Source organism: Scomber scombrus, chromosome 2 (assembly GCF_963691925.1).
Source record: "Scomber scombrus chromosome 2, fScoSco1.1, whole genome shotgun sequence".
Classification (NCBI taxonomy): domain Eukaryota; kingdom Metazoa; phylum Chordata; class Actinopteri; order Scombriformes; family Scombridae; genus Scomber; species Scomber scombrus.
The window spans coordinates 8201725-8228081 of record NC_084971.1 but is presented as its reverse complement, the minus strand read 5'-3'; the positions used below and the strand labels follow the sequence as shown (position 1 = coordinate 8228081).

General features: G+C 40.6%; 2 protein-coding genes across 3 annotated transcripts; both read right to left on the bottom strand.

Annotated features, from left to right (window-relative positions):
• Nucleotides 1-3990: 3990 nt before the first annotated feature.
• cpz (carboxypeptidase Z) lies at nucleotides 3991-12073 on the bottom strand. 2 transcript variants are annotated; one of them, XM_062428651.1, is made up of 13 exons: nucleotides 11808-12073; nucleotides 11247-11279; nucleotides 10658-10709; nucleotides 10171-10493; nucleotides 9867-10082; nucleotides 8489-8724; nucleotides 6809-6970; nucleotides 6445-6603; nucleotides 6165-6300; nucleotides 5842-5981; nucleotides 5431-5530; nucleotides 5000-5145; nucleotides 3991-4887 (listed from the first exon to the last, which is right to left on the bottom strand). In XM_062428651.1, the coding sequence occupies exons 1-13, from the start codon at nucleotides 11899-11901 to the stop codon at nucleotides 4684-4686; spliced, it is 2001 nt and encodes a 666-aa protein (XP_062284635.1). In that variant the 5' UTR covers nucleotides 11902-12073; the 3' UTR covers nucleotides 3991-4683. The 2 variants fall into 2 exon arrangements, with proteins under 2 accessions (XP_062284635.1, XP_062284643.1); XM_062428659.1 differs by having other exon boundaries at nucleotides 8528-8724.
• Nucleotides 12074-13333: 1260 nt separating this feature from the next.
• Nucleotides 13334-15468, bottom strand: gpr78a (G protein-coupled receptor 78a). Its single transcript, XM_062439774.1, has 3 exons — nucleotides 14749-15468; nucleotides 14374-14487; nucleotides 13334-13577 (listed from the first exon to the last, which is right to left on the bottom strand). The coding sequence occupies exons 1-3, from the start codon at nucleotides 15420-15422 to the stop codon at nucleotides 13334-13336; spliced, it is 1032 nt and encodes a 343-aa protein (XP_062295758.1). The 5' UTR covers nucleotides 15423-15468.
• Nucleotides 15469-26357: the final 10889 nt, after the last annotated feature.

Sequence of the window (26357 nt, the reverse complement as noted above, 5' to 3'; positions counted from 1 at the left end):
AAAACTACAATCAGAAACAAGCCCCCAAACAATGAATACTCTTGTTCTGTTGTTTACAGCAAGAGGACATGTACTTCTTTTAACTTCTAATGGAACACAATAGTAACTGTATTTGCAATTCCGTCACTTTCATTTCACACTTATCTATCAGACTGAAAAATCCTGAAATTCTTTTCTTTGAAGAATAACATAAAACTCATAAAAAGTCCAAATTCACAGCTGTATATGTAACACTTCAAAGCTTTCAGTTTTTCAGCAGGTGTCAAAGAAACTATGAGCTTCAAAGTTTTCTAAGATGGATAGATAACAGTTCAGAGACATGATGCTGCACTGACAAATGGGACTCCACATCTTTGTGTTTAGAAGACTTTATGCACCGCTGCACATTTATCAAAACCATTCTGCTCCATTCTGAGAAAACATTATTGCACATTACTCAGGAAAACATTACCTTCCTCTCTGCCCAAAAAACATGTTGAGTTATGTCACAACTTCAACCTCTATAACAATAATATGAAGGCAAACAAACAGCATACAAAAGGTGCCTGGAGATATGTGTTATAACTTGTTGTGTTGTAACAAATCATAACAGTCAGCAGATGGAATGGAGATTATTTGACTGAGTATAGGTAGGTCTAAATTAATAAGCAGCTGCACACGGCGCACCACTGTCATTAAGTTTTATTTGGGTTGTCTCTGCCACTGGAAGTATGCAATAGTGCACCCTAATAGAGAAAGGGTCTCCATAATAAAATTATAGCAAGTAGTAATTAAATCACTGTGTTGTGCGTGTAATACCTTGCTCTGGAGTAGGAACAGGTACTGTAGAAACAGACGTATCCAGGACTGCGTGTTCGGCATGTGTGTGTTCGGACTTCCTCTCTCCTGAGAAAATATAGAAAGGTTTTAGATAAGCAGTGTGTGTAATAAGTGTGTGTTTCTACTTTATACCAAGTGACAAATCACAAGATTACAAAGCTTTTCAGACCCTAAACACTTCAAGCATGACTTTCAAACAGCAACAACTGACTTCAATTAATACTCTGATGAAATATCTGACAATTATTGCTGTGGTCTTTATCATTAGATTAAATTCAGTTCACCACACATGTTCCTATAATGAGAATGCTTCCTCACCTCCTGCATTCTTGTATCATTTTAAAACCTAATCTGAGCACATCTGACCAGTCAATAACCACTTCAGCTTCCTTGTTAATTGCACCATATAGACTGTCTATATTGTATGACTGTCCAAAGCCTCCATCTAGCACGGCTAATTATGGGATAGATTATGGATATGAATCGTGCGCTGGCTTAATACACTTAGATACATTAGTTCAAGCACAGGTCAGTGTGCTTTAGAAACAGATAGCAGATGGACTGTGAGGTTAGCAGAGGTTGCACGCGATCCAGCCACCAGCAGATATTATTGATAGACCACTGTGCATCCTCTGCTCCAGCTGTGACAATTGGGTAAGCTGTAGTATGCAGGTGGTGCGGATGGATTATGCTGGATAGACCTAAATAAACAGACGCTATGCAGACTGCGGTGAAACAGTCAATTAATGCTGGATGATTATTTTTACTATATTTGTAGTTGTAAGCATTGTCGCTTAATTGCACGTTTTATGATTTTGTCTGTATGAAGGGTTCCTAATGCCTCATGTGCATGGATTCACTCAAGTACTTAGCCCAGGTAAACCTATAACAGGATTTAGGAATGTAGCAAGAGGTTGCCCTTTTAATCGGCTAAATTATTGCTGGTAAAGGTGGATTAGAGGGTCTCATTAGTGCCATACTAGTTTTGTTTTTTATTTATTTGAGTCTCAAGATACCAGGCTCTCTGACCTCTTTCTCCACTCCGACGTAATAAAGGTGAATGGAAGTTGCTCAAAGCATTGAAAAAAAAAAAAAAACACTTTAAAAATTCATTAGCAGCATCACTTTCTAGAAACTGTGACCCTGGTACTCTGGCTTATCAACAGACCTCACCATTAATCTTTCGTTATAAATAGTTACAGTAGAAACAGTTTATAGTGATGTGAGATAATGTGTTCTTTATTTATTTAATTAATTTTTTTTTTTTACAATTAATTACTGTACAGTTTGTGTCCCCATTATCATTTTAATGGCCAGAATCAAGGGAATTGAGTTGCCAATGCTAAATACATTTTGGGAGCTTATCTAGAGCACAGATACACACAACTGAACTGAAAAGAGTGTAAATGTGCTGTAGCAGCACTGCTCCACAAACCCCTCATTTGTTGCCACACAGCTGCACACTTATTTATTCGTGTGCTAGACACAATTGGATTGTTCTAAGTAAGCAAACCCATGTACCAAACCTGAAAATTCAAAGGGTTGTTAGAGCGAGACTTCCGTGAAAACACGTTTGGCCAGTTGCAAGGATCACTGCCATGAAATTGACCTTAAAATTTCCTCAACGGACCTTTCTTCACTGCACACACAGGTGTAACTAATAACACACTAATAATGGTGGTGTGCCAATTCCAGGGTCCAGGTATGTAACATGCTGACTCACTGGCATAACTTACTAGCATACCTAGATGAAACTGAGCCACCACTAATACTATTAGTTACACATGTGGTTTCCAACCTTTTTGTCTTTTGACATCTTACAAAAAGCAGTGTGTAGTCAGGCTCACATTTCAGATGTCTATGAGTTGTTAACAGTCCCACCAAATAGTTATTTTTCCCTCTAAACTTCACATATAGTTTAATTTTTTTTTTTTAAATCAAAGATTAGAGAAAAAGTCTAAAACAGATTTGTGTATGTAAACTTCATTTTTTCTTCTTTCCTCTCCCATTAATCATCTCACTATCCCTCAGTTTTATCTGATGACCCTTTGAAGGGGCCTGACCCCTAGGTTGGGAACCACTGGACTAAACTGTATATAAAGTTGAAACTAGCTCCACCTCCAGCAGCAACAACAGTAACATGCTGCTCTAACACTGATGCTTAATAATCTAATGATGTCATCTACAATAATATATCAGTCAGAAGGACAAAACCAATACTTTTACTGCAATTATTTACATTTTGGTGCTAATACTAATTCGCACTAAAGTACAGTATTGTTACCTTACTGTACTATTGTGTAGCTAGCACTATTTGAATGACAGGTGAACAGCTAACTGGTAATATACATAGACAGCTGTCTCACTACTTTAAGAAAATAGGTCTGCAAAGCTTTCATAGACTGTCAGACTACTTTTAGAAGTTTGACTTCTGGGACAGAGTGACGTTAGCCTACCTTTGAGTCGATAACTGATGGACGTGTGTCATTTATCTGTCTAATATTAGCAGACACACAGCTTGCTGTTAGCTTCTTCAAACATAAAAGATAAATTCAGCTTACTTATGTCGTTACAAAGGTTTGTTAAGCCGTTAACTATAGTAATAACAATTTAATATTACTTTATCCACTGTTGTCTGTATGCAAAACAAACAATTCAAAAACACCCCGCCACTCCCACAGAGGCGCAAGGATACAACTACCCTGAGCAGTGGGCACTACTTCATAACGAGAAAAGGGTGTTCTTCCGCAAAATGAGTGAAAATATAAGAATAAAAAAGAGGCTAGCAGCAGCAGCTTCTTTTCTAATGCCTTTTAAGAAGTATACCTACCTTTCACCTGAGATTAAACGTCTGTATAACTTGTCGAATTAAAAAAAACTCATTGTCACTAGTCGTGCATGTGGGGAAAAACATGCATAAATTAATGCGTTTATGAAGAAATAGGGCTGTATACCTCCACGAATGAACAAATGCACCTTTTTATCTATTACTAAGATTTATCACTTACTCTAATCAAGTTGGCATACTGTTTGCAATTGCATGTTCTCTGGCGCCCTCTGGTGATAAAAGGCAACAACAGCATCTCAAGGGTCTATTTTAAACTCAAAAACTTAAAAATATTGCTTAATCATTTTAATAAATAAAAAATGGACAAAGATATGCCAGAAATATTTAAAATTTATTTTTTTCATATTTGTGAAAAAAAAAAACAAGCAATAATTTCAACTGTTCATGGTTGGCAAAGTATTGCTGCTAATCCAAGCTTAATGTGCTGCTCAATATGAGATGCTGTTACATGTCCAGAACCTTTTGACGGTATTGCTTATGCTATTATAATTCAGAAAATTAGGGTACAATAGACAAGAAAATCACCTTGTAAAGACAAAAATAGTCAAATCTGCATTTGTTTTTTATACCCAATACATTTTTTTTTAAATGTGCACAAAGACATTTTATGCAGCTGCCGTCAGATGTGAAAATTTCATCTGTAATCACAATATTCAAATAAGTGCATGCCTTTATTTTCGATTATGAACACCTTTTAAAACAACAAGGCACCTACATCTCATTTACTTCCCAGAGATTATTTTTTATTTTTTATTTGAAACAGGTCAAATGCAGCTGCAAAGCAATATTGGCTAAAAAGTCCACTTAGGCTGCAATTAAATCTGTTGCCTGGGGGAAATAAAGCCTATTTACATCTGCACTGAAACTTTTTTAAGGTACTGCTGATTTCAGTGCCACAGCTCCTGCTACTGTACAAAGTGCAGGTCTGAGAGCACCTGTGGGGCTGGATGTGGGGCCGTCATCACCAATCTCCCTCGGCAGTGGAACGATGGGATCTTTATTGTCCTCAAATGCATCTAGACAGTTCGGAGCAGCCAATTTGGAGGTGAGATGCCAGACTGGGAGAAGTAGTTCCACCACCAGGGTTTCTCCTCACGCTCTATCCCTCCCTCAGTTATGACTGGTTCACCATAGCGCTCAAACTGGTTGTATGGGTCGAAACGATCCCACGTGTCTATTGTAGGGAAGAGGTGGTCATCGTAATCAGGCTCCACGGGAACCTGGACGGAGGAAGAGGGTGAAGGTGGAGAGTAGAGATGATGAATGTGACCGAACCATTAAAAATATATATACATCTGAGCCACATTTGTTGAAAAAGAACATTTTCCAAACCCTCTCCAAGACAAAGTCAACACGTCCAGCCTTGGTCATATGGTGAGGCAGATGAACCCTCTTGCTGACCCTTGAGTAACCTTTGGCTGTGGCTGTCAGGATGTGAGTGCCAGGGTTCAGCAACCGCCAATAGTCTCCGTCTTCAGCTGGAGGGAGAACAAGAAAGAGGAACAGAGCAGTGATGTAAACATGCCAGACATGCAGTCAAACAAATTAAAGAAGGGAGAAGGTGAAGGACAAGCATGGCAAAAGACACAAGTGAGAGAAACAATATGTATACCAAGAGCTACATCATAACACCAAATTCCTGAAAGCAACAATGAACAGCAATACACTTTTAACTCAGCCATCAGACATTAAGTCAAGCAGATAAAACATCTTTAAGATTAAGGCAATTGAAGCATATTTTATCTGTGTAGAATTATATTTACCTGTAGTGACATCTTTTCTAATCCCCCTGACAGAGATGGTGGCATCTTTTATCGCATTGCCGTCAACATCTTTAACTACTCCCTTTATCCCTCGATGGACCTGTTCAGGGATGTGGAGCACAATGGCTAGTCATATTGTTTCCCTGTCCACCTACATGACAAGTACTGCATCTCCTGTGACAGCTACCTAGTCATTATTAATATCAGTTTGATCATTTCTGTCATTTTTTGTCTTTGAAATCTGCTTGCTACAAGTTTTCTATTCATAAATTTGCCTCCAGAATTGGCTTTTATTCAACACTTCTTTCATAATCAATTCGTCACACATCTGGCAGCAGTTGAAATGAATACGGCACTGTCAAAATATCAAACAGGTCATTTTTCAGACTAAGGAGAAAACCAGATACATACAGACTCTAGAAAGGTGAGCAAAGCCTCCTTGTTATTCTTCCATTCTGGGTAAAGCTCGGACTCTGGGGGGAATTTGTCACAGCCGAGCTCCACAGTGATCTCCAGACAGTTAGTGTGCAAATAGTTGAAGTCTGACATACCTGTAAAGGAAAGATGTATAAAAATAAATAAGGCCATGAGTGAGGACTTTAACTCTAAAGCACCATAATTACATTTAAGTGTAGCTTTATTTCTAATGTTAATCCAGGTAACTACCAAACCATCAGTTTTTGGATTTCTATAATGCCTCACTGTATAAGTAGTTTGAAAGTGTTTTATCTTACCACCAGCAAAACTGTACCACAGAGCCCCATTGATGATGCCCCTAGTTCGGTAAAAGGAGGCTCCACATCGGTCTGTGTCATTGTTTGACATGGTGACATGAGCATCTGCATAGGTACGAGCCAGCTGCTTCAAGACCTGAGCATGGGAAGATTGAGTTTGGTGAGTGAGGGGGAAATGTCAGTTTAGTTGCTATAGTACATATAGTACTGTATGTCTGTCATTTTGCTGAAGCACAATATGTCAGCAATCTGTATGTCCACCTCTATGCCCTGTCTTTACCTGTTCATCTGGGGTGGGTGAGAACATCCTCTCCTCGTGTGGGTGTCTAGAGAAGTCGAAGGGGTAGGAGACCACCAGCTCCCCTCCATGGAGGCTGGCAGACTGAACAAAAGGTAGTGACCTGATCCACTTCATCACTGCGTAGGTCTCTGGTGCCACCTACAGCCCAAAAAAAGGTAATGATTGTCTCTCTGGGTTTCTGTAGGCTTTATACCAGCCTCCTACTCTTTGGCCCAAACATTGTCATGTGAATAAAAATGTTGAAACTTATGCCTTCAAATGTTTGTAAATGAATCCTGGAATGTCATCAGTTTTGGTAAAAATGTCAATGTATATCTAATGCAGATAAGTAATGTCCTCTTACCTTCCCGAACCAGTAGGCATCAGGGATTGGGATGTGGTCAATGCGGTAGTGCCTGCTGCGGCGGTTCCGATAGAAGACGGAGGTGAGGTCTGGAAAGTTGCGGTTCAGGTCAAGGTTCTGGGCGTTAGTCCGACCATTGGTCCAACCATTCAACAAGTGACCCTGAAAGATTTAGGTTCAAACCACTGGGAGCATCAGAAAGTGTCAGAACGTGATAAAATGTGTAGACTGATGATGACAATGATGATGATATGTATACAAAAGTAGGAGCAGTGATTATGTGAAGGAAAAACTGAGTAAATTATGTGAATATTAGTCAGGAACACAAAAAGGAACATGTTAAACTACAGTTGTTAGTTCTATTGTTAACATTTAGACAAGACCATGTATCCGCCAGGAGAAAAAATAGCAAATGGAGTGTATAGGAAACCATTTTTCATTATAACATTCAAAGGGTAGATTGTCTGCTAACAGTAGTTTGGTTAATGTTATCAATTTGACAATTGATAGTATAAAATGCACAGTGTGCAGTAAAATTTCATTAATGCCTCAATCATGTATGTCGTGCAAGCCAATCTCTCAAACTAAAACCCATGCATAAAAATGTCTTTGACAAAGTTTAGTTGTGTGTAATATTACAGATTTATAATATACTATAATATATTATTATAAGTACTTTTTAGTTGTATGATGCAAACATGAACAATGATTATCTTCATGGTCACATGGTCAGTCCATAACATATATGAATGCAGAGCTTGGCAGACAAACAGAGATAAGGCCTCAGGCATTAGTGAATAAATACACAATACTTTGACCAAAGGCTGTATGAGTACTGCTATGCTAAGCATTAAAAGGCTCAAGAGATGCCACTGTAGAAGTCCCACTTTCTCATACTAGTTACATTTCTAACAGAAAATAAGTCTCAGTTGTTTGGAAATTGTACATAATTATAATAATGTAGGCCAGAGCAGGGACACTTCTACAATTGCAAAACTATAGTGAAATGCCAAATTATCTGGTTAGTAAAAATAGAGTGCAGAGAGTGGTTTTCCCACTACCAGCTATGGATATTTATACATAAATATTAGGTTTTAAGCATTTATTTTGCATGTGTGCATTATGATGTCCAAAAATATCCTAAAGTGTTTTATGGTTGACGCAAATTATGGCTTATTACTGTATCTGGTAGTGGGAGGACCTCAACTAGTGAGACAGTGTAGACAGACAAGCAGGTAGGAGGTGGAAGGCTTGAGCACTGATTACCACTTTTCTTGAGTAAATTACTATATTCGTAACATAATTATTAAATTACCCATGTAGTAATTACACCAAATCCAGAATACCATACTAGTTACTAATGACATGCAGTACAATCTGCAGACATTATGCCCGATAGTCATAGTTCGTGAATCAGATCTTTAACTTTCAGCATGGTAAAAGCTGTGTTACTATATTTCAAAATGGTCATCATCTATATTAATAAAATTATAAGGTTGATCCCTGGTGTACTGTTTCACAAACCTGCAGACAACATCTTTTAAAACATGTTTTAGAAAATCTCAAACTTCCTTAGATCAGCACTTCATTCCTCCATCTCCACACCAGACAGACAGTGGACAGTGGATTAAGAACGGATAATGGCGGTTTGTCTTTTTTAGTATTGTTAACAATATTTACTTCCTGGTTGTTGAGCTCCGGGTCATTACTATCCTCTACCTCTGAGGCGGCCAGCTCATAACCGTCCGGGTTCATGGAGGCCAGAATATGGATGCGGGTGTTGTTAATGATGGTCTGAATTCGTTGGTTCCCCAGATTGTACTCTGAACACAGGTACTGGCTCAGGTAGATAAGCAGCTGGCGGCCCAGCACCTCATTGCCATGCATGTTTCCCACCAGCTTGATCTCTGGCTCCACTGTGGTTTACAGACAGACACAAATCTCATTAAAACAGGTTTTTTTGGGCCAAATTGGGGCATTAATGCACACTGACATATTATCAGTTTATAAAATTGTGGCAAACATGTTAGCAAACAATCACCTAACATCAGAGAAAAATATCTGTCTCTTTGGCTGCTAAATGCTACATGTGTTCACCAGCTAGTCGCTAACTGTGTCTGTTGGCTGTTTGGTGCTGGGTAGGTAGCTGACAGTAGGTTTATCATAGCTTTTTCCACTGAAAATAGCTGCGGCTGGAATTGAGGTTAAGGAAAGCCGTTAATGTGAACCAAACAGTAAAATTGTGGCCATAAAAACAAAACATGACACGGAAAGATACTTAAAGGCTCTGTAGAGGGTTTGTAACCACAAGCCTCACATTTCATGTTGTACAATATTATATCCACATTTGATCCATTGTTGGTATGAACATATTGATTCATGCAGTTTCAAAACTCCATTGTTATGATATAGTAAAACACCATGAACAAACCTTTTAAATTCACATCAGTGATATTGTTAGTACTATTGCTTTCACATAAAACACTGTTGAAATTAATGTTGCATTGTGAATAAGCTGCCTCTCGTTGTTACGATGTATGCTGACATCTGCAACTTGAATTTGGCATTTGTCTATGTGATGTGCCCTAACCTGTAAAAAACATTTCAATGTTGTAAAAGGGCTGACTACTCCATATATTGCTGGCTTATTAAAAGTGATACATTGCATCATTTCAGATCATTTCAAAGATTTTTGCACACCTAGGCAAAAGTTGTCTAGAAGCAAAAAAGTAATCTTTTCTCCAAACACAACCTCTTACATCTGGTAAAACTATGAGGTCAGAAAGAAAGGAAATGAATCGGGTAAAACTATGTGGTCACAGCAGTACCAATACTGAAAGGAAGACGAAAATGCACAACATGGCTTTAAGATAGGGATTTCGAAACTGGAGAGTAGACATGATGAACAGCAGAGACAAACTGATAAGAGAGTAATATTAAAAACAGCTCACGAGTAAGAAGAATCAACAAAAAGATGAAAAAATGTAAACACAAAGCTGTACGTACCGCAGTACTACCATCAACACACAGATTATTTACACAGCAGTTCCTTACTCACGTAGCTCATGCTGTCCAGGATTGTTGCTGAACTCGATTACCAGTAAATCTCTGCCTTCAGTGCTGCGTCCAATGCTGTAGACGTGAGATATATGGGAGCATTTGGCTGCTGTTCTCTTCAATAAGCTGTACATCTGAGCATTGGAGGTGTAGGTGAACTGGATGATGGTGCTGGGTTCTTCAGGAGAAAGGCTGGACAATGCCAGCTCCTGTCTGGCTGGAGGAGGGATACAGGGATTCAGGGAAGTGTTTCACAGAGCGCTAGGTTTGCATTTGTCCAAGCAGTAAAACAGCTGGATCTTTACCTTTCATTCCTGCCAGCGGATCAAAGCAGCCCTCTTGGTCGCTGGCAAAGAAGCGGTCACAGTCGAGAAAGTAGGGCCAGGCCATTTCAATGGCCTCAAAGGCATGGACGCAGTCTCGCCGCAAGGCCTCACATGTGGTGCGGCAGGGCCTGATCATCTTGTCATCCTGGCAGGGCGAGGCGAGCACCGAGCAACCCACTAGACGTATTTCAGGAGAGCACTCCCCATTAAGCAGGCCATGGATGACACTCAGGAGGAGGTACTCTGCCCCTGATTCAGCTTCCATACGGGTCCGGTGGCCAAGGATGTTGGGGAATATTGTTCTGGAGCACCAATGTTTTATAAGCAGGAGTTAAACATAAATACTTAAAATTAGCTATCAACAGCTTATTGAGGAATTTGAACTTAAAGCAAAGTCAAAAACTGATTTAAAAGATGTTTTTAGCTGATTAGCTTGCCCACAATAGTACCAACCTCTGAGACCCACCTAGAGTATTCCATATCATTACAATAGCCCAGGTTCATCTCTGTGCAGGCAGCTGTGTGGAGAGGGAAGACATAAGAAAAACTGGAAAGTGAAATAAGTGAGTATAACAAAACTTATTTGTGGTTTGTCTGAAGGAGTTTTTGTATCTGTGCACAAACATCTGTATCTCTCACATATTTAACTTCTTCATCATGAAGATCTCGTAGAAAAACTACATATAGACCTGCTGATGTAGCACCTTGTGTGTCAAAATGGAAAAGTTCCATAAATCCTGCAGCCCTGCAGAATTAGCTGGAGTACTGCAGTTGCCTTTCTGTCTATCTGGAGATGAGGCCTGTTGCATCTTGCAGTAGGACTTGGTATTTCAAACAGCTTCATAGCCCTGGAGGTCAGGCTCGAAAATTTCACTGAGGGCACATTCAATTTTCAAGTGGCCAGGTCCTGAGATAACTGCATGGATACCTTTGACACCATTTATACAGTTAGTGTAACTTTCTGTATCTGAGAGTCTGCTACTGTGTCATCACAGGTATGATTTGTTATTGCAGGCACTTAAAATTGCACACAGTGAAATCAGTCAGGCACCTACGTTTTTCTTCAACCACGCTGTTACTGCATCTTCCTATAAGGAAAAAAACACAAGCCAAACAATAAACATGAGGAGGTATGAAAAAAGCAGTGGGTCACAAATAAAAACGCTAGGAGGCGACATCTTCAAAAGCAGCGAAGAACCCAAAGCAGGGAACTCAACTTACTGTTATCACTGTGTGTGGCAGATGTTTTTCAAATAAATGTCAAATATCCTATAACATGATGTCATTGTTAGTTTTTCTTGTTATTGGCTTACAGCAGACTCCAAGTAGACATTGAGCAATAAGCTTCCACACACTGGGGGAGACTTAAATGCAAAAACACGTGCTTGATAAGCGTGCTAATCGATTCATTTAAGGTACAACAATTAAATCAGAGTCCCTGATCATATTAGAATTATGTGATGTGTTGTCTGCAAGGACTGCATGTTGGCTTTATCTGCTGTTTCTTGATCATTCGTACGTGACGTATCGCCATAGATTAGGTCTTAAGCTTCGTATGGCAGGCTACACGCATTCATTCTATACGATCCAGTTGTTTGGAGTTTAAAAGTCCTTACCTAAAAACTCGTCTCCTGGGTGACAAGTCTGCTGCGGGGCGCACCAACAACTTTTCGCCAACGAAAGAAACAACACCAAAAGTCCTAAATGCATGTTTTTTAGCGCAGTAGGTAGCTTGACAGCGGCGGTGCGTGATGTGGCAGTGTGTATTTGAAGCTGCAAGTTTTTCTGCTCCCTGGGCTGGATGATAATTACCACCCACAGCACGGAAATCTCAGTCCTTTGTCTGCACGGAGCATCCCTGACCCGAAAAACACCAAGGCGCGCCAGGATTATGGCTAACTGCTGTGCGCAAAGAGTGAGCGCAGATCATATTTCACAGAGCTGTGTGTGTGTGTGTGTGTGTGTGTGTGTGTGTGTGTGTGTGTGTGTGTGTGTGTGTGTGTGTGTGTGTGTGTGTGTGTGTGTGTGTGTGTGTGTGTGTGCGTGCGTGTGTGAGTGTGTGTGTGTGTGTCTGTGTCTAGAGGGGGGGACGAAGAAGAAAACGTGGACCGTAGGGGTGGGATTGAGATAAGTCCATGCCTGTATTGTTTGGCATAATAGGACTGCTGAGCCTGTTCCATTAAATGTGTGGTAGATCTCTGCACCTTCCTTCTGTGTAACCTCATCAACCTTCATCTGCCCGCTGCTGTACTGTTAACTGTATAATCATCCATTATTAGGCTTTAGCAAGGATTTTTAATGTCTTTAGCTGTGGTTCCCAACCTTGGATCACGACCCTCTCCAAAAGTCTGAAGGGTCGTAACAGGAATAAGAATCATCTCCTTAGGCATCCTTCAAATGAGACAAATCTGACAACCAAAAGACACTGTTTGAAATGCGCACATATCATTCACGCTAAGGTCATAACATGTCATTAGGGGCCCAAAACAAAAAGTACAAAACTACAGTCTGTAACACCACAATATTTTAAATGACCTAACAGTAACACAGTATGCCCAGGTCTAATAATTACTTGCTCGTTTGTACTCATATAGTGGACTCATCTTGTGTCTGTAGCAGTGACATTTATTCTTTCATCTGTGTTTTTGCTGTAGTATAACATCTTCACACATTCTCATACTTTTTACACTCTGTGTTTAAAAAAAAGTCATTAACACAAACTTTAATATTAGCTTCAGAACATGTCATCAGACTTAAATTACAGTTTTTGCACTGAAACATGAAGAACACCTCTTCACAAATATACATTTACAGTGATGATAGTCATAAATATTGTGGAGTGGATTCCATGTGACGTTATCTTTGGCAGTGCCTCAGCAGGCAAACTGACAAGCCCTCTGGAAACAGCAGAGTCTAAAGGCCTTTGGCACACATCAGAGTCCAGTGTGTGCGCATTCATTGTTATGTGGGCTTCGCAGTCCTTCCAGTGGAAAACATTGTGGCTTAAAGAGTCCTGTGGTCCAGCCCTCTATTTAAGTGTCCTGGAGCAAGGCACTGACTCCCTTGCATCTGCAGGGCTGCTGCTGACCTTTGACCTTCCTGCAGAAAGGATGCAAGTGTTGTAAATAGTTGTGCATTGAGCTCAGGCTATTCTGGCAACACAGGTGTCTTCTGTGGTGTCCAATATGCTGCTTGTGCTGTGGACAGACAGCGAGTACGGATTTTGTCTCAGAACCCGAATGATGACACTAACCAGGACCTTCCTGTACTGTTGCCGCAGCAGACAATAGACGAACGGGTCACTGGAAGCCTTGGCATAGGACAGACATTTGGCGGTGATGCCCCAGTACCGGGGGATGTGCACAGAAGGCAACAGCTCCACCAATCTGCAGGAGGAACAGCAAAAGAAGTGAATTCCCATTTCTACAGAAGCCTATGCCTGTCTCCACCTTAGTAGCTAATAATTATGAGAAACTCTTTTTTCACACACACTGGTTTAGCCATTATGTTTGTGTGTTGCATTTTTTACTATAGCAACCCTGTAAAATATTTCAAATCAATCCTGTATGTTTTAGCATGTTACTTTAAATGCAATTGTGTCAAGTTTCATGCAGGTGTTAGCCTCTGGTGGACACAATAATGCACTTGTATGCAATCTATTTCACATTATTACATTGTTACAGAGGTTTGAGGGTTACTTTACTGCTTTAATTTACAGTAAACAAAAAAAAGTCATTATAAATATAAAAACAGAAGAAAAAAAATGAACGTCTTACTTTTTAAAAATGTATTCTATCTGACATTTTATGTAAGCTTTCGGTGTCCCATTGCTCTATGAAGCACTTTGTCACTATTATTTTTGAAAAGTGTGATACACATGAAGTTATTATTATTAGTTATTGTAACTAGAAACTTATGGTAATGTTTCAGGTCTGTTGCATTTGGATATAATGTATGATACTGTGTCTAGTCTCTATAGTTCAGATGTTAAAATTCTTTGATGTGTAAAAGGGATTGGTTCAATACAAACCCATTATTGTATAATACACTCACGTATCATATATCACACAAACGGGAAATGTTCTTCAGGGCCATTATTGTAAAAGCATCACCAGAGAGACAAGTCACACAGGAAGTTACAGAAAGTAAAGTAACTACAGCTATTAGACTATAGGCTGTTACCTTGTTATAACATAGGGTGAAAAGCAGAGGAGGAAGGAGCCGATGAAGATACAGATTTTCTTGGTGGCACGCTGCCTCCTCTTCTTCTGTTCAGATAGACACCTCTCCTTCACACTGAGACAGACACACACACACACACACACACACACACACACACACACACACACACACACACACACACACACACACACACACACAGTGATTAATTCAAATGATAAATAAACATGACAACTAATATATTAATAATTTAAATAATCAGTGTTATAAAATTCAGCATCTCAATAAGCCAAGAATTTCATTTAACTTGAAAAAAATTAAAGTTAAATTAGTTCCAATGTTCGACAGCCTCCAAGTTTTATATGCAGTATACTCTACCTGGGGGGAATATCAACCAGCAGAAGCAGAGTCTGCACTGTGATGACATCTATCCTCTTGCAGTGGGACTTGGCCACCCTCAAAACTTTGAGATAGGCGAAGCAGAGGACGAAGAGGCAGAGCGCAAAGCTGCTGCAGTGGAACAGCGCTGTGAAGGTCGCATAGGCGGCCAGCTGCACCCCCTCCTCCCTGTCCAGGTGCACTGTACACGTAGCATAAGTGTGACTGTAACCTCCCCAGTCCATCAGCAGCTGGGTCAGAGAGAAGGTGAGAGAGTGCAGCCAGGAGTACGCCACCATCAAAAAAGCATCCCTGTAGCGCATCTTGCTGGAGTAACTGAGTGGAAACACCACCGCTATCCACCTGTCCATGCTGAGCGCGGCCATGCTCAACATGGTGTTAGTGGTGAGGAAAGTCTCTGCAAAACTGACAGCCTGACAAAACAAGTCCCCGAAGGGCTCTGTGCGTTTGGCCACCCCGAGAAAAGTGGCAGGCATGTTGATGAGAGCGAGGAGGATGTTGGAGAAAGACAGGTTTAGGACGAAGATTCCGGGCACATGGGACCTTAAGTCGGCGCTTTGGGTGAAACATAGCAGCACTGACAAGTTTGTCAACAACGAGACAACAGCTATCACCACGATGGACACTTCTAGTAGGAACTCCGGGATGCTCATCTCGTAAAGGTTCGGCTTTAGCAGCAGCTGTTGGAAGGATGCTGTGGAGAGTCAGCCATGGTCTCTGGTCGTGCCTTCCACCAGCTGTGACTCATGGTCGTATTCCTGGCGCACATGCCAGAAGCACAGGGAGAGCTGTCCAGTGTGCTGAAATGCCACAACAAGTCTTCCTGACACTGCCAATGCCTGTCAGTGGCATGAGCTGCGTTTGCACCCAATTAGATGTTTCTTCCTGCTTCCTAGCTATTAACTTAGTATTAATTCCTCCACCCCCTTCAGTGTATAATCACACTTGTTTAGTCCAGAGTGAAACGCCGTGGAAATGGTGACTTCACGTTATCAAGTGTTCTCTCTATGTTTACTCCCGATCATGCGCACTATCCAGCGCCTCCCTTCTCGCTGCCAGTGCCGTGCGCCATGCACGTGCAGTGGGTAGCTGGCTCATGTGACGCATGAACAATATTCATGCAAGCAGGAGTTAATATCAAAGATAGGGATGTCATGGTGTTTGCATAGAAATTTCAGGGTTCCCTTTCCCCTAAAAATGATGTTGGCATTAAACACCAGTGAGTGGAAGCTGTGAAAAATATTATAGGCTACTGCTGAACATTTGACAAATAAAATATATTTGTCATGTGTCTGTGCACATCTGTGTGTTTTCAGAGTGACTTCTTGTATTATTTCTTTGACATACAGCTTATATTGTCTTTAAACACTCCCCAGTGGTTCAACATGAGCACATAGCCTGGGTTGAGCTGTGACCACAGTGACAGATTTAGCCCCCAACCCCCTCCCAAAAAAACCCAAAAAACAAAACATCAGGTGAAGCACAGAGAGGGAGAATCACTCCATCTCCATAGCAACACTAAATCTCCGGTGGCTCCATCACTCTTTGAACTTCATTTTGTCTTTTGCACTGAGTTGATCTTCCTCAAACGCCTGCAAGAAACCAATTTGCCACATATACAGTTCTTCAAAATATCAGACACAGTGTTTGGTGTAATCTACATTAAATATTCAGCTTGTTAGAGCTGGGGTGGCCAGGGGGAAGACAGGGGAAAGAGGGAGGGGAAGGATGAAACCTGAGGATCTGAGCAGTGGAGGGAGCAGCAGATAGAAAAATGGGTTGAGGAGAATAAAGTACATGTGCAGGACTGATAGAAAAGGATGATGGTGTTAATTTATTAAGATGTTATTGGGATGTCATTACCACCTTTTTTAAAATATTGTGGTGAGAATGAAATGATCTTGAAGTCATTTTGTGTGTGTGTGTGTGTGTGTGTGTGTGTGTGTGTGTGTGTGTGTGTGTGTGTGTGTGTGTGTGTGTGTGTGTGTGTGTGTGTGTGTGTGTGTGTGTGTGTGTGTGTCTGTGTGTTGTCATCTCTGCAAACATGCAAGCATGAGTGTGCTGGTGTGTGAATGCGTGGGTAGCTTTTTTTCCTCATTATACGTGCACATCATAAATGTTTGTCTATGGGCACGAAGGTGGGCTTTGTCGCTTTTCTTCCCAGCAGCTACCAAGATGTTGTTTATCCCTGCTGTCCCCATAAGCTGCTCCATTTATATTCAATGATTAACAGGTTCTCCTAGAAGATCACATTTACAGTAAGACACCCAATATGCTGCCCTATTATTCTTTTCATGCTCTTTCCTCAGTGGAACTGCTGTCCCCTAGCATGTTAACTTAATGATTCTGCTCGCAGTGAAGGAAAAGCCCCTTTGTTGCAAAGAAGGAAAATGCGAGAGAGAGATGGGAAAAAAAAGAGACGAGGAAGAGAGAGAATGAGAAATCACCCTTCAGCCAGAAGGAACCCTTTTAGTGGTCACATGTCTGCTCTGGGTTCCCAGGGCTGGAGAGGATGTTATGCAAGCAACAGAATGCCGATGGCAGAAGCACTTAAGAAGTCCTGTTAGCAGCCGGGGTCCATCCGACTTCCCCTAAGCCACTGCCCCTTGGCTGTATGACTCTATGTAAATGCTGAGTGTGTGCACTATTAAGCAATATCACAATTCCCACGGTCTGCAACACAATGTGGAGCTCTCACATGATTTTACTGTCCGTCCATCAGTACATGGATCCATTTGTCCTTCCATCTCTCCATCCTCACTGCTGCATGCAACCCCTTCTGAGCCTCTGTCCCCTGTATTTTATCCAGAAAATTACATCTAAATAAATCCACATTCTGAGCCTTGTTTGACCAAACAGCCTATACCTAAGGGTGCATGATCTTTAAAACGACTGGGAGAAGAGAATCACACCTAGTTGGCAGCAGTGGCCTTGATCTGTCTGCTCTACTCAGTTCAATACTACACTTAGATGACCCAAGAGCAAGGCATTTTTCAGAGGTGACAGTAGTCTGTCCAGTGATGACGGTGATGGCGATGAGAGAAGAATAAGACATGTGATAAAAGACGGGGATGAGAAGATGATATGTCTAAGTGAGAGAGAGATGGAGAGAGAGAGAGAGAGAGACAGAGCGAAAGAGAGAGAGAGAGAGGAGAGGACGAGAGAGGAGAGAGAGAGAGAGAGAGAGAGAGAGAGAGAGAGATGAGAGAGAGAGAGAGAGGGAGAGAGAGAGAGAGAGAGAGAGGAGAGAGAGAGAGAGAGAGAGAGAGAGAGAATAGAAACAAATGTCATGGGTGAGTGTTTCTGGAGCGTGGGAGTGTGGGTGTATAAATAGGTCTCAGCCCGTGAGCTACAAAGCAAACGCTCTGCACCGAAACGCTAACTCACACAGACACTCACATGTCCAGACACACACATTCAACACACACACACACACACACACTCACACACACACACACACAACACACACACACACACACACACACACACACACACACACACACACACACACACACACACACACATATAGACTCACTTTCATCCATACTGTCTGTCATACTCTCTTTTGCTCCCTCCCTCTCTCTCTCTCTCTCTCTCTCTTTCCCTCTCTCTCTCTCTCTCTCTCTCTCTCTCTCTCTCTCTCTCTCTCTCTCTCTCTCTCTCTCTCTCTCTCTCTCTCTCTCTCTCTCTCTCTCTCTCTCTCCGCTATGCCTCTTTATCTCACTCTCAGTCACGTGCACACAGTAGCAGCCCGACTGAGGAATGTGCATGCAATGATGAAAGACACCTTTTGATGATGATAACACAAAAACAATTCTCTGTAACTTGAGTGTAACCACTTTTAGAAGCATTAAAAGATAATGGGTGATATTGGGCACACAAGTTAGGTCAGATAGACCTCAATATGATGAAGATATAAATACCACACGTGTATGTGCTATTCATGTTGTGGATTTCTTTTTTATCTTTTCACACACAAAATATCTGCAGCATTTTTTTAAGTGCTCTAAAAGCTGTTTGGCAAATCAAACTTCAGTGTGTGTTTTGCTTATTTCTGCACAACCAAAATTCATTCTCTTGTGCAGTCAAATGTATCTATAGAACTGAATGGACATGATTTTTTATATTTATTCTTTGTTGAATAATATGGCATAGGGCCCATTCAGTTCAATAGAATCATTCGTGCATGCTGCTGACCAATGGTGGAAGAAATATTCAGATGCTTGACATAAAACAATTAAAAGTAGCAATAACTACACTATAAAAAATAGTTCTGCATTCAAAAGCTTACATTAGTATAAGTAATAAAGTATTAATCAGCTAAACAGGCTTAATGTATTAAAAGTAAAAGTAGTCATTTTACAGTAGAATGTCATATATATTACTTATTATATTACTGGATAATCATTATTGATGCATTGAGCAACACTTTAGAAGTTATTCAATGAAGCTCCATACACTATTCATGTAATCTATTATAAGCTATTATATGCATTATATTTTAGAAGCTGATCATACATATGTGTTGTATGTAAAACCTGAATCTGCAAAGTCATTTTGAACAATGCCTGTTGATGGGTAAAAGAAAGATCTAGAAGAAGCATAATCACGATTAATCATGTACTTGAGACCATCAATATTCAAATTTTATGGAGATCCAGCAACGGCAGAGTCAATGTGTGATCAGTGGTGCCTGAAGCCCCACGCATTTGGTCACCACAAAAACAAAAAGCGCATATATGATTCTTAATGGTATGCTTGTAAGCTGAAATCTCTGAGCCATGACGTGCATACAAAACGGACTTTGCCACCCCGAAGTGAATAGTGTTCTCAGCCTGGTCTCGTCTCCACCACTGTAGTCTGACCAGTAATTGCAGATATGCAGCTCTGGACCAAACTTTTAAAATGAAATTCCCTGATAGGAAACAAATGGAGTGACTGATGCACCAGCCAACACAATCTACATCTTTATCCGAAGGTCCTGCCAGAGGCAGAAAAGAAAAACATGCAAACATTTCCATTTGTCATCAAGTCGAAATCAGTGTTGTTTTTGTTTCTGAAAAATCCAAATCATCATTTCACTTTCCCACTCAGTCCTTTGCATATGCAGGGTTCAAATTTATGGGCCACTGTCTTCTCGTTAACTGTCTGTTGGTCTCATTTCTGGATTCCTATTGTGTTTCCAATCCAGTGAGCGATGCTTGTTGTTTTCAGACAGGACAATTCCTGCCCCAGCTCAGACTATTAGGGGACATGTGGTTCTGTCCTTTGCGGTTACACAAGATGAAAGTTTCTGCTTTTCTTGCCTGGCTTGTTGTGTGTTTTCGCAAATATGTCCCAGACGTCTCCTTCTCTGCTTTTAAAATGAAAAGAGCAGACTATTGGATGCCCTATTCCTAAAAAAGCTGCTAGGAAACAACATTGTTTTACTACTTATTTCCTGCATACCAGGTATATGACCACCTGGCACTGCATGCCACCAACACCTGTGATGCTTTTTAAGACAGAGGGGGAACTAATGCAAAGCCTGTCAAGCTGAACAAATATTCCTAGTCTGTCAGTAACACAAAGCTAAAGGAAGCTTTTTCAGCTATAGTAATATGCTGATTTCTATGTGTGTGCCAACTTTACCCACACAATACTGGGCCTCTAGCTTTGGCACAGCATGCATTATTCTCATTAAGAGACTTAGCCGGCAACTGTTTGAGGCAATTAATCAGTTTCTTCTAACATTAAATAAGCTATGCAGGCAGGAGGGGTGATTAAGACTGGTTACACACATAAATACACCCACACACTCACAATCGAATGCATACCAACACATAGCCTACACTTGCAATAATATCGCCTATGCGGGCACACACACAAGAGCCCACGCAGAGGTCACAAGACGAGGAAATGTTACTGAATTATTCAAAATCCCAAGAAAAGCCTGTGTAAGACAGAAGGGAAGTTTAGAGAGCTGCAGACTGGATTTATTGTGAACACATAGAGTGAAGACATAGAGTCACAGAGAGAGAAAGAGAAAAAGAGAGACAGAGAGGAGTAAAAGCATGAGTCAGCAGTCTGCCAGAAAGAGGGAGTCGAGAGACAGAGGAAGGACTCACAGGATTTAGCTATCACTGGAGCCCTGACAAAAGAATTTCTGGACTCACTTCACTATGTGACTGTGTGTGTGTGTGTGTGTGTGTGTGTGTGTGTGTGTGTGTGTGTGTGTGTGTGTGTGTGTGTGTGTGTGTGTGTGTGTGTGTGTGTGCGCGTGTGTGTGTGTGTGTGTGTGTGTATGCATTGAGGTGTGTGTGTCATTTCCTCAACAGGGTGTACGTGAGGACATCCGGATCTGAGGAATTTGTGTAAAACCACAGTGAAGCTTTGGCCTCTCTGTCTGTTTTGAAACCGTTTTTGTTTAACAGTGTTGCCTGGAGCATGACAAAAATACTTTGACCTCAATGAAATAGTTTCAATATTCTGAGGAAATGTGTTTAGATGTTTTCTTGCCCATCAGATATGTGAAGATTGATACCACTCTCATGCTTGTGTGCTGAGTACGGAGCCAGAGTCAGCAGGTGATTAGCGTTGCCAGACTGACTCTCTCCAACACTAAACAAAAAAATCTTCCAATCAACGACAACACAAACACATCTGAACATGACTTTATAGAAAATTACATGCTGTAACTATTTGTTGATGACTTCCTGGTGTTTTTTGCTACTCGATTGCAGCTGTTAGTCGTCAAGATTCCAGTTTCAATACTTAATTGCCATATTCACATGACTGATATGAATTTGTCCAAGTGAGTTCACATAAAAATAGAGAAAAAGACAACGACAAAACCAAAAGCACATAGTACATTAAAGAAAGTATAAAACGGTTTAATATCCAATCATAAAAGCATAAAACAAATGGAAAATAAAATCCAACACAAGAATACCATAGATAAAACACTACCACATTAGAGCCACTATCAAATGACTCACTAGATAAAGTGCTCCAACTGCATTAAAAACATCTGCCCTATTGCACAGTTATTTAAACATGCTGAGTGGCCTGCAGTTTTATGTTTGTAGTGTTAAGGAGGAAGGATCTGTGCTATTCTGGAAACTGGATGTTCTGATCTTAACAAGAAATAGCTTGTTACAGTAATTCCCCATTAAACAGAACAGATATATCATTTAATTAGTCAGCCTTGTGAGTGTTTGTAGGAGTGTTTCTTACTTTGAACATAATCAGGCTAGTTGTCTCTCCCTGCTACCACTCTTTACGCTAAGCTCAGCAAATCACCTCCTCCAGATGAACACTTAACACATGTGAGTCATATTGATATTGTTATCGAACTCTCTGCGAGAAAGTGAGTAAGTGTATTTCCCAAAACGTCAACCTTGAAACAATAAACCAAATCAGTAAAGCTGAGGGCTGCAAAACCAAAACAATAAGCTGAGAAACGCTAAAGCTCTGTAGAGTTGTGAGGAACTGCAGTTGGGTGTTCATTCTCTGTGGTCATCATTTGCATGTGAAACACTTTTCACATGCAAATGTGGGATGTGGGCAAATGTGGGATTATATTGAAAATAACTGTAACAAAAAAGCTCATAGTGGATTGTCAAAGAGTACCTGGTAGCTCAGATGTCAGGTACTCTTTATGTTAAACTAACCTTTCTTGTAACTGTCAGCTAATGAGTAGGAACACTGAACTATTATAACATAACAGCTTTCTTTCCGGGGGAATTAATGTCAAAGATATTCACACCTAGAAATATTAAATGAGAAGTCTTTGTGGAAAAAGGGCACAGTGTCCTCTATGCAGTCAGCTAGTGCTGATTTTATGCTACACAAAGAGACACACTGGAGACTCCACTTCCGCTGGAAAAAGGGGGGTAAAAAAGCAGATTGAAAGGTGTGAACGAGAAATAGACAAGGTGAAAAGGATGAGATAGATGGAGAGGGGCTAAAAAAGTGAGAAAAAGAACTCTCACCACCTGCGTTGGTACATGTGGTGTATGCATGAAGGAAAGAAAGTGAAAGGTTAAACACTTTATTTTCAATCTTGTCCTTCTTTTGTACTATAATCACCCCTTTTTCTCTTCTTTGACAGAAACTTGCTTCGGATGGACTGAAAGAACAAAGAGAAAGACAGACACAAAATGAGAGGAGACATCCACTGTCTCACTTCAAGTTCAATAACAACTTTGAAATGACTGTGGAGTCTCTCCAGAGGAAAAGTCAGTAAAAAAACAGGTCATACTTTCCCAAGAATGTCTGGAATTCCAGCCCTTATTAAAATCTTCAAAAAAAAATGACTTGACTTTTCAAGAATGGTTATTTTGAAAAATATTCTGAGGTACTGAAAGTTATATCATACCTTTGCATGTTCAGCATTGCACTTATCCTTAACTATTTTATTAGTTATTGCTTTTGATTGCATTACACTGTATGCTATGGTAGTGTGTGTGTGTGTGTGTGTGTGTGTGTGTGTGTGTGTGTGTGTGTGTGTGTGTGTGTGTGTGTGTGTGTGTGTGTGTGTGTGTGTGTGTGTGTGTGTGTGTGTGTGTGTGTGTGTGTGTGTGTGTATGTGTGTGGTGGGTTTTCCTTGATCTCACTTTCTCATTTTCTCTTCTCCAGAAATTTCTCTTCTCTTCTCTTCTCGTCTCATATTAACACAACAGAACTCCTGGTCAGTGAGGCAGTGACTCATAGCCTACAGTAAGAGTTAATGCCAGACAGATGGAAGTAGTTAGGGCCTGTACTACTGTAATGCCACAGTTTAACAGGGTTTTTCTTTTTTTTTTAAATTGAGCCCAATCTGTCTAAATCTCTGCTGCCATGCCAGATGCCCGAGCCTGCAGTCTGTTCCTCCAAACTTCCTCCAACTCACAACTTTACTATGAACCTATGTATCCTCTTTAGTTGCTTTCTAAATGAGAACATGAATGCACACATGTCCAGCTCAGTATTTGTATCACTTACTGGCACATGCTTCCCCCTCAGGTTGATTTGAATTCTGCATAAAATTCACCTGTGTGTGTGTGTGTGTGTGTGTGTGTGTGTGTGCGTGTTCGTTTGCAAGCAACAAAGAGGTGATGTTAATTAGCATCCATTAGGTGTTGCTAATGGCAGTCAGAATGTCACTAGGTTCTGGGCACTTGGTCTGGTCACTGATGACTTTGACATTATATGGGATTATATGGCATTATCATTGCACTTCTTTATAAATGTCTGTTAGCCTTTATCTCTCTCTTTCTATGAATAATAAACAAAGCGTCACAAGCTACATCATTCATTTTCCTGGAACACATGACTCATGGGGTCCATTATTCCCTATTGCTGCCTCTTCCTGGAGGTTAGGGTTAAGGGCCCCTTAACCCTTCCAGGGGCCAAACGTGTGGGTAGGCTCTTACAGTATCACAGGGAGGAAAATAGGGATGAAACATCAGGGAAGAAAAAAGAAAAAAGTGGATATGAGAAACATGGTTACATAAAACCCAGATGGGAAAACAAAAATTGATTTGAAGTGATGACAGACTCTGAAAAACTTGTTTCTCTGTATCACTACATATTCATTACTGAATGGGAAATAAAGGTCAGGGGGGAAAATATCCTTAGTTATTATTTATTAAGTTTTACACTCAAAAATGTAGCTAATCAGCTTTATGGGAGCTGTGCGACTGTGATTTGATCATATTTGACAGAAAATGGCCTGGCAACATCAGTAAACAACCCCAATGCTGTCGTCACATTTTCATTGAAACATTGCTAAATCCTGATTGCTACATGTGTAGACTTTTGTCCAGCTGAGGCCCCCCTCCTCCCACTTACAGCACACAACAACAGCACCAATACAGAAATCTCTCATGGGAAATAAAAAGTGTTCTAACTTTGGCAGTAAAATGTGTCTTCATGTGGGACTCCATCGCTCTTGGCTGATTGATAAAATAGGCTTTTAGGGTTTTTAACTTACCACATAGAAGAGTGGACACATGTTCCTCCATGGGCAAAGTTCTTATGGGTGGAAAATACAATCCCACCCTTTAAGAAAATATACCATATGGTTTTAGAATTCAAGGTAATTCTAGCGGCAAGTCTTCCTGAGTCCACAATGTCAGACCTTAAATCTCCAGAAATCACTGAAAATTAGTTACTTTAATCTAAAGATGCAGTTTTTCAAGCTCTCAATTTGCTGAATATGGTAAATACTGGTTACTAAAATGTATAATTTTTATGTAATTTTAAAAATTGTTTGTTATTCTACAGGATAATCAGCATATGTGGCACTAACGGCATAATTATAATCATCTATCCAGTCAACAGCACATACAATAGGTCCATGCAACACAAAAAAACTTGTATTGCATGGACAATCATGTTTGTAGATCACATAAGTAGTCTTATAGTTAATGAACTGTTCAGTTGGTTACTGTAATAGTGCTTTTCTGTTGGGATTTGATGCCAAAAGTAAAGACTTGCAGAGACATGCTGCTTGTAAATATATGGCTGTACCCTCTACTTAAGCTTCATCCAATCAGAAACCAGAGCTATCTATAGACTGCTGCAGGAGCCATAACTTCTCATATACAATAGTCCTTTAATCTGAGCATTTGAGCAGTTGCCACGTCAGGGGGAACTTTTTAATACCCAACACGCCATCTACTGGAGTATTTGGGAATTATTTTAAATAGAGTTTATTACAAAGATTTGACTCCATTTGGCCTCTAGATGGTGATACGTTCATTGATCCGAGGCCTGAATAGGAGCTGAAGTCTTCCACAATGCAAGCAAGCTGGCCTTATGGAAAATGTTGCTTATGTGTAGCACTGCAGATCCATGTATTTAGTTTTGCAGTCTTTTTGATTCAGTGTGAGCCTGGTGACAGTTTCAGTGCTGAAATGTGTCTCTGTAAGAACAAACAGCTGTGTCCTCTGTGTGTTCCATTGCAGTAGTCTGGCATTCTGCTATGACAATGTGTTCTGGCAAGAGCAGAAAACACAGTACACACGCTCAAATAATTGGACCAGCGACACACACGCTTTGCAGCTGAGGCTCAGAGAACCACAAAAATCCTGCTGGCTGACATGGTTGCAATGTGTCCACTGCGGGAGTCTCGTATTCACCTTGTTTCCCCTCTTTTCTCTTGATCTAACTGCCATCCGCTTCTCTTTCCTTTGTCTTCCTCCTCTGTCTGTCTTCCAAATAGTACCACAGACAATAGTAACATGGCACACTGGTTATTCAAATAAGCAGGGAGGTTTTTCTGTCTGGCTCCTGTTTATGAGCTGTGTACACACAGACACTTTTCGAGTGGGGTTACAAGGTTGCTCTCAAGGTAATATCATCATCTGTACGGACAAACCAAGACTAACACTGTCCCGGAATAATGCCATGCCAAACCACCTAGAAGAGGCTCAACCTTCCATCATTTTGGGCGAGTTTTGTCACCAGTTAAATGCATCATCTAAAACACCAACAACCAATCAAAGCAAAGTACTCCTACTTGGACTTTCTGTCTTGAAGCCAGGGTCCTTCACTTCAGGGTTGAGATGTTACGTTATGCATGAAGCTTTCCATGACCAAAACAGGAGAGGATAATTGTGTAC

Excerpts from the sequence above, each read along its gene's own strand:
- cpz (XM_062428651.1), bottom strand. The coding sequence starts at position 11,901 with ATGCATTTAGGACTTTTGGTGTTGTTTCTTTCGTTGGCGAAAAGTTGT. Across the intron at positions 11,280-11,807 it reads CCCAGGAGACGAGTTTTTAG|GAAGATGCAGTAACAGCGTG; the intron begins GTAAGGACTTTT and ends TTTTCCTTATAG. Across the intron at positions 4,888-4,999 it reads TTGACTTTGTCTTGGAGAGG|GTTCCCGTGGAGCCTGATTA; the intron begins GTTTGGAAAATG and ends TCCTCCGTCCAG.
- gpr78a (XM_062439774.1), bottom strand. The coding sequence starts at position 15,422 with ATGAGCATCCCGGAGTTCCTACTAGAAGTGTCCATCGTGGTGATAGCT. Across the intron at positions 14,488-14,748 it reads CTGGTTGATATTCCCCCCAG|TGTGAAGGAGAGGTGTCTAT; the intron begins GTAGAGTATACT and ends TGTCTGTCTCAG. Across the intron at positions 13,578-14,373 it reads TCACCCTATGTTATAACAAG|ATTGGTGGAGCTGTTGCCTT; the intron begins GTAACAGCCTAT and ends TTCCTCCTGCAG.